This window comes from Buceros rhinoceros, unplaced genomic scaffold, assembly GCF_000710305.1.
Source record: "Buceros rhinoceros silvestris isolate BGI_N320 unplaced genomic scaffold, ASM71030v1 scaffold18790, whole genome shotgun sequence".
Lineage (NCBI taxonomy): Eukaryota > Metazoa > Chordata > Aves > Bucerotiformes > Bucerotidae > Buceros > Buceros rhinoceros.
This window is the reverse complement of record NW_010391498.1, coordinates 570-8946: the sequence shown is the minus strand read 5'-3', so window position 1 is coordinate 8946 and position 8377 is coordinate 570. Positions and strand designations below refer to the sequence as shown.

Here is an 8377-nt window from a genome sequence, read left to right as displayed (position 1 = left end):
CGGCCTGCTCGGAGGCTCCTCGCCCACCTCCTCCTGGCGCCCTAAGCACAGCGGTGCTGTTTTCAGGGCACGCCTCTGAGCTTTGTATACGTAAAACACTTCTTATTTACAGCAGAGGGCTGCAGCTGCAGGGGCAAAGGCCCGCCGCCCTAGAAAAACAGAGAAAAACCGCTTCTAAACTGGTTCTTGTTCTCCCCTTGCTTCCATCTCCGGGTGGGTGTTTGAATTTGTTTCTCCGGTACTCCCGTTTTGTGGGGAAATCCAGTCTGGCACAGTCCGGAGGCGTCACGCTGTGTTCCAGAGTCTCCTCGAGGCCCGCTCTGGCTCACCGAGGTAGCAGGGCTGGTGGCAGCCAGTCTGCACAGTCTCCGCTGGAGATGGGGAAGGGTGCTCCAAGCGCATCAGCGTGGTGATGCTTCCTGCTCTTCTTCTGGGCCACACTTTCTTCCTCTTGCCCTGAAGGTTCTGGAAGGGGCTCATTACCCTTCTCCCACCAGTTCCTCAAGGCCAGAGGTCCATGCATCCAAGGTTCAGTGTTACCAGTGAAAGCAGCACGCGTTCATTAGCCACAGCAGCAGGACGCAGAGCAGCCACTTGTGACTGTCAGCAACCAGAGCCAGCCCTCAGACACCCGGTACCCGAGTACTGTGTCCCCACGAGATACAGCAGGAACGCTGCTGAGAAAGCAGCACACACGGCCTCAAGACTTCTCCCCAAAATTCCTGTCATGCATTTAATCCTCCAAACTACTCCCCAAAGCACCCACTTGCCCTGCAGCCTGGATCTCAGCTCCTGTCAGTCCCGTCTTGAAGCAACACCAGATTTTTCTCTCAGGAAAGAAAGGAGAAGGACATGCATCAGGCAGCTCCTCTTCATGAAGGTCTTGGGGGAATGCAGCAGACTTCCAACCACACTACCCCCATGGAGGGCCAGGCACAGAGAGTGCCAGTCAGGTGTTACAGCTGCAGGTGCTTTCAGCCCACGCTTGCTGGCTGTCTCCTCTCTTACTCTCCACAGAGGTGCTCACAGAGCAGAGCCCGTGCTGACAGAAAATCTGGCCCTGCAGACCTGCCTTATTTCAGCCACATTCTTCCAGGAACAGCGCTCCAAAGTGACCCTGCTGTGCTGCTCACTTCCGCTTCCTACTGTGGGCACGGCCTCCATCCTCACTTCTCTTTGCATATTGCTTTGTTACTTTCCCATTCTGACTTGGCTACATGTCTGATCCTCCCAGACCAGGCTTTTGCTAATTCATCTCTGCATGTGCCTCTTAAGACACCACAGCAGATTTCTGAACTTCACACTTCCCTCAGCTCTACTGTCCTTCCCTGTAAGGTGACCTTACTTCTCTTGTTGCTTCAGCCTTGTACCCCTAAACCCACTCACCTCCTGCTCCAAACTGTTTTCAGAAGCCTTACCCCCCACCCCCATTCTTCTCCCTCCCCAGTCACATCTTTCTAAACAAACTAGGAGGGTTTTTTCGATTTGTTGCACCCATTTGTGATTCAGAACCTCTTAACTCCTAAAATGGCCTTTAACACCCCTACCCCTTCCCCTTTCCTTCCATTGCTCTATTTCCATCCTCACACACATCAATGTTAAGTGTATTTGTGTCTGACCCTTGTACCTGTGTTCACTGCCTAAGACTTACAGCCACTTAATCTCTGTCTGTGAAGCTGCTGGGATTTTTCCACAGGGAAACGGCTTCCCTGCAGCTCATGCTCTGTCCCTGCCAGTGATGCCTGCAGGGCGGGCTCCTGCCCCTCCCGTGTCGGCACACCACCAGAGCATGCCTGCCAAATGCAGCGCCTGCTTCATGACAGTCATTTCTGGTATGGCAGAGACAGTTTAACTGGCAAATCCCTTCCCACTTAACACTACAATTGTTATTACAGTTTTTAAAGAGAAGACTTTTCTACTGTATTTATATAACACAAATGCTATGGATTGAAAACCAGCAAACACTTGCTATTTGCCATAGCAAAAAGCACCAGTTGAGAGGTTCTGCGACTTCTGTCACATTCTACATTGATCAGAATCAGCAAAACTCCAGTTCAGCTAAAACACTTACTGGTGGCATCTCGATGAATTTTAGACACACTTAGTGAGCCACCTGCAAACCAAAATGATTGACACATATTTAAACCGTTCTGAACTCAACTATTTGTTTAGTACTGACAGGGATAAGCCCCCTGCAATTCAAGACTCTCCTGCCTCAGTTTCTCCTATGGCTAATACAGGCTTCCATTCTCATATCCTCACTTGTACGGATTTCCAAATCATTCTTTTACATATTTTTGCTACTTGCAGTATTTTTTTTTCTCACTTGTCTAAAGGAAATTACTATTTCCTTTCGCTATGCTACATCAGGCAGCTTGCTTTAACTAAGGGATTCACCCCGTGACTTTCAAGTGGTATTATATCAAAAAGTGAGATTTCAGGTGATAAAGACCTGCCAGAACTGAGTGGCAATCTGGGATGCTGGATTCCAAGGGTCAGACTGGAACAGAGATTACTTACCCACATAAAGAGAGAGCAGAAGAACAAACTCAACTCTGGGAATTAAGAATCCCACTCGGAGACAAATGTTACACTACTGGTCCACAGCCCTGCTGCACTGATGTGGTTAAACAGGCCACCAAATCTCCCTGCAATTGTTCTCTTTAATTTCTCCCTTCCCCCAAGCAAACGCAGTGCATGACTGCTCTGAGGTAGTGGATGAAGTACTGGCACAGCCACCATCATTCAGCACAGTCAAGGGAAAACAAAAGCCCAGTGTCAGAGCACTTGCCAACCTGTCGTGGGCGAAGTCACAAGACGAGCTCTCTATTGAATTCCAGCAGAAGCAGAAAGATGCCCAAGGGATCCTGAAGCTACAGCTGGACAGTGATGAAAGGACAATTCTGCTGATGAGAAGGCTCAGCTGCACACAGAGCAGTCAAAGGGAGGACAGAATTTGAAACTAGAATCTTCACTGACCCCCCGCATACACACACTCCCTGAATCACCTGCTTTTACCAATTCAGCTCATAGGGAATAAAATCTACTCGCACTGCCAACAGTCCCCAGGAGTTACCATAAGTTTACAATGCCACCTACTGACAATTAGAAACAGCAGCCGAGCTCTTCTGTCAATCCAGAGCAACTCAGGTTTTCCACTAAGTAATTTCCTCTCTGTTTCCTTGTATTTATCAACTGTTCTGATAGCTGAATGCAACTCTTCTAAGTATTTGCTTCCCGTTAGTACCTTTTCACCAGCTTTCATCTTCCAAGGGTTACTCTTCCCGCTTCTGAAATAGGGTGAAATTTATTTCAAATTTTCTAAACTATTTCAACTCTGACTAATTTGACAAAGAGCAGCTAATCCCAGTTATTAGAATGGGAGATATTATTTAAGCCTCCTCCTGTCCCTCATAAGCAGGTGAAGAATGCATCTTCACAAATTCATATGTAATCCATCTGGACAACAAGCTTAAAATTCAGAAACTTTAATTAGACTAGCTAATGTCTTTCATACCTGTAATAATCAATCCCCGAGTCCATTGGTTTAAATTCAAGAAATACAAACACCTCTGCAAAAGGCAACCCCGTAATCAAAGCAGGCTCTGTCCAGGGTGAGTGAACTGGAACCGAGACTGCGGCAGTCTGTCCAGCTTTTTGCACTGCTATTCCTACCCTCCATCTGCTTTGTCTATTGACAACACGCTGACATGGTGTTCTGGTGTGTGACAAGCGTTGGCAGGAATTAGGCCAAGGGAACTGTAACCCATCATGGGATACTCGCACATTACTAACAAACAGTAGAATAAGATTCATTCAGGAAGCTGATGTAATATTCAGTTAGGTTTGCTGGATGGACGTCAGTCATCCTGTATTTCTTTATCCTGAGCATGTCATTGGGGAGAAGTGTCCATATTTGCATACTGCTGTAAGAATCAGACTCGAACAGAGCATCGTAGCAAGAAGAGTCACCACACATACTAAGGAACTATGTTGCCTCAGCCCCACTGGAACCTGCAGAATCGATTCCCCATATGCCTAAAAGAAAAATAAATGGATTACATTTAACAAGCTATTTCTTTTTGACTGCAACTTAGAGGATTAGTAACCAGACTACTATTTAATTATCCCTTTGCTAAGGCTTCTTCTGGGATTCGAAATCAGAACTGAGAAGGGACAGCACTTTCCGTTTACAGCAAACAGTGCAGGCCCTCCTGCTTACAAAGCTCAATACATTTATCTGCTACCATTTTAAATTATAGCCATTTATACCCCCTGAATCTTTGTTCTTACAACAGGTGTATTGTCATTAAATTGCCATTGAGGGTATGAACAAAATACAGCATTGAAGAGAGAAGCTCCTGGAATGAGCATTTCCCAGATCATCACTGAGAAGCCCGTTTTCTCCAAGATAAACAATTGTTTGGTTTCTCTGCAATGCAGAAAGCTCCAAAATATTTTGGACAAGAGCTGCAGACATCCCAGATGTCTGCAGGTATCTTAAATATAGGAAGGTATGTGTGTTACAAAACCAACAGATTTGTTAAGAGACAAATTAGACTTATTTCTGAATATCTACACTACTGCAACCTTTTCAATTATCAAAGGCAGTTGTTGACCACACTAAAGGCCCAAGTTTCCTTGGTTTTGAACATAGAATAAGGAAACTCCACCTTTTTCTAGATACTTAGCCAATCAGGTAACAACCAAAGAGAAGTGGCCTTTTTTTAAGTTGTTATTCCTTCAATCTTTGGGGTTTTACTCCCTCCTTTAATTAGATCATAAAGTAGTTCTCCACATTGCTACTTCTCTGAAGCACCTATTTTGCAAGGACCTTTCTTAATTTGACTACTGCCAATTATCTCCTAGAATTCCAAGTAAACTATTCAAAAAAGGTGAGAATAGCAGCCACCATGAAGGACTAGAAGAGCAGACAGTGACTATAAGCATGTTAGACAGCGGGAGAACACCCATTAAAAGCCAGTGAGAAAGGAAGGAGGGAACCTCCCTAAAGAGGAATCGCACAACTAATCTTTTAGTGATTAGTTCCTGTGCTATGGAAGTTGCTAATCACAGAAGAGAGGCAGCAATTGTTAATCAAGAACCAAGAATTCCCACCAGAAATGAGCACTCACGGGTTTGTGCGTTAGGCTGTACCACCCACAGGGGCCATTGTTTTTGCCTGAACAGGGAGCTTCCACTTCAACAGGCTTCCAGCACTCTGCAGACAGGCGATCTATGGAAGACATGAATGCATCAGCAAGGTCCAGGTGACAGGAAGCAATATGGCCTGCAAGACTTTTCCAAATGAGGTATCTTTCCTCCACAACAGCTTGACAGAATCTAACAGCACTAACAGAAATGGGCCAGCTAATCTGTGCGGTCAAAGTGGCACTGGGCAGTCCTTTTCATGAACTCTGCAACTCTTCCCTTCCTGATACAGGAACTACCCGAGAAAGAATCTCACCTGTGTGTTATCTCAGCCCTTCTGTCCTTCACAGGACAAAGATTTCATCATTGGCCTGTAAACCCCTCAACTTTAGCCCACAAAAGTCAACTTTAGCCTGCAAAACAAAGAGGTCATTCTTCTGTTTCTCCTTGTTGGCCTCCTGCTGGCACATGCAAGAATTTCCCTCCAGTACTTCAAATGCTTCCACATTAATATGTTTGCCTGCCCATAAGTAGTAAATGTAGCAGAAAAATGGGAAGATGTCACACTGCTGTTTCAACTGGCCAGGCAGTCCTCCCTGCCCCTAAAGTTTATCCCAGAAAATCACTGCTTAGACAATGTGCAAGTGAAGATAAAGGAGCTGAGAATCATTAGGTCATTTACTTGATAGCTGGCAAGAATGACTTTGTGAAAGGAAATACAACTTATAGCAAAAAGGGGGGATTTCATTGTTCATATAACTTAAAATATTCATTGTCAGTGGATATCAGGTTCTTGTGTGGCAGGAGTCTGAGACTCCACTCACTCTAACCGTCAGGCACACAGTTTTCTACATTGCTCCTTTATTTATAGGGAATGCAGAAAGAAAGTGTTTGAAACCATCAGAATACTTGGAATACTCTAAATACATGATAGTGAATATTAAATACACCCTGCATGGCTTCAGCTGCTAAGAGAAAAACTGTGAAAATGCACACTGAGCAGCTGACCTTGAACAAACCAGGGCCTGCTGGGACTGTGACAAACAAGCAAAAGAGCCCAAACAGCCAGCTACAGTACAAGGGTACAACAGCAGCAGCACAACACCAAGAAGTCTGTTGACAATTAATCTGTCTTTGGTCAGGCAGCAGCAGCAGCATTCAGAGGAAGGCAACATGGTCTTCATCAGGACTACGATCTTCCCGTCATGTCTACAAGACTACTGAGAGGTCAGTCTCTGAAGAAGAGTACAGAACCAGATGCCAGGCTCTGGATTGCTGATGGTTATTCCTCTCTCCCCAAAAGAACATGTAATGAGAATCTCACGGTCACAGCAGCAGACTAGTAGTTCTGGGCTCTTCAGAACAACCAACGCTTCCTCTCTCTCTTCTGCTGGCCGGTGGTACCGCCCATGCACGGGCACGGCAGCTCTAAAACAGCGAGAGCACTGAAGGTCAGGTTCCATGTACAGGAGAACAAGAAGATCTGTGGCTAAGTACTCAGGAGCCTCCACGTCAATAACATCAGGAATTAACACTGCCTGCAAGTGGAGAAAGCTACAGATGTGGCTGCGATCAGAACTGACACAAGGGAGGGATGCAGGGAAGAATAAAAGCATGAACATTGTGTGCACGATTCTGGGATTTAAGAGGCCGCTGTTTGCTGTGGTAACCTACTGCAGTATCAGTATTTTCCTCATTTTGTTTTCCAACACTGGACCTGATTTTGTGGTCAGGACGATCAAGTTGGAAATTCTGTCCTTAAGCTGTTCCAAAATAACTTTTCCAGTTGCTCTCCAATGAGTGACTCTTACCTGTGAAAAGTTCACAGTGCAACCATACCTACAGCCAAACCTAAGAGGCATTAGCTTAATGATGTGTGAGCAAGGCCATACCAGCTCTTGCACGTGTCCCAAGAGCAGAAGTTGCTCAGTGTTTGCATCCACATTTTAACTGAAATAAGCACCTAAGATTACCATAAAGCCACAGCCTTAGCACACCTCTCTATCCAAAATGTGAAGCAAAGACTGGAAAGCAACAGGGAAAGCTGTGAGGAAAACAAAGCTGTGAAGCTGCTCAGTCTGAATGAGCAGCATACTGCTTAGAGCCCACCTCCACGCTTTTGTGGGGTTAACCTTCCATCTTCTCAACCTAAATAGCTTTTACGACAGTTCCTCATCTGGTACCCAGCAGAGTTGCAGAGGCTCTCTGATACACGTGCCGATGTGTAGAAACATCAGCAGCATGCCACACAAAATGCCCTGCCCTGGGCAATGCTGATCAAGCTGAGAGATACAAGATGTCACGAGGATGATACTGTGCGACATCTCCTTCCCGGAAAAGGATTTCATCACCTTGGTTCAACAAGCCAGATAATGAATGACCAGAGATCACAACTTCCTGATCATCTCGTCCTCATCTGATGTCTTAGCAAGATGTCTTAGCTTTGAGGTTGTCACCTTTGTCAAATTGTGCTGCTGCAGCGATGCCATCTCGTATGGATCCACATAGATTCCTCGTGGAAGACGAGTTCTAGCTGCCACTGTGCATCCTCCTGCATCCTCCCCTACTACACCGAGTTCTACCTTCACCAGCAGGTCCCTTCAAACAAGGAACAAAAGCAAAATGTTTATACCTGCTCTTCAAAAGATGGCACAACCCCACACACACCCCTACCCCCACCGAGAGACATGCTCTGAAGTACGCAGAGATGAGATGCAGCTCTCGTACTATGTACAACAAATTGCAGGGAACAGTCCCCTCTTGAGCCATGCTGTCCTTCTCTGGTTAGGATGACATAGTTCACTCAAAATGAAGTTTCACTTCTTTGTTAACTTCTCAGAGCTACCAGTGGCTTCCACACAGATCTTAGTAAGGGTCCTCGTGTTCTTCCACCACTACAGCTTGTAATTGTTGATTACTTGATCACGCTAACACATTCTTGGTGCCTACCCATGCCTGCGGATCACAGCTTAGTGAGCTGAAACAGTTGTGCATGAATTAGAAGCTTCTTCACCCATAAAATTATTCAGCACAATATTCTGATGCAGCACTGGAGTAACAACTTACTTGTGAAACCCCTCTTTCAGAAGCTCCTGTGTGACAGTCGCATCAGGACAAGCACCCTGCGCGTCTAAGATAACACAGAATGAATGAGTAATGGTGTTTACAGGACAGCACACGTAATCACCACACGGGCAGACTGCTTTATAACCTATGAGCACGTCAT

The 8377-nt window shown here is 45.7% G+C and overlaps 1 protein-coding gene across 1 annotated transcript; it reads right to left on the bottom strand.

Moving 5' to 3' along the window:
* Positions 1–3879: 3879 nt before the first annotated feature.
* Positions 3880–8281, bottom strand: PIGX (phosphatidylinositol glycan anchor biosynthesis, class X; the record flags this gene model as incomplete). Its single annotated transcript, XM_010142032.1, has 5 exons — positions 3880–4038; positions 5136–5236; positions 6476–6689; positions 7608–7749; positions 8218–8281. Coding segments are annotated over 5 exons (680 nt in total), but the record flags the coding sequence as incomplete, so codon positions are not given.
* Between the last annotated feature and the right edge of the window lie 96 nt (positions 8282–8377).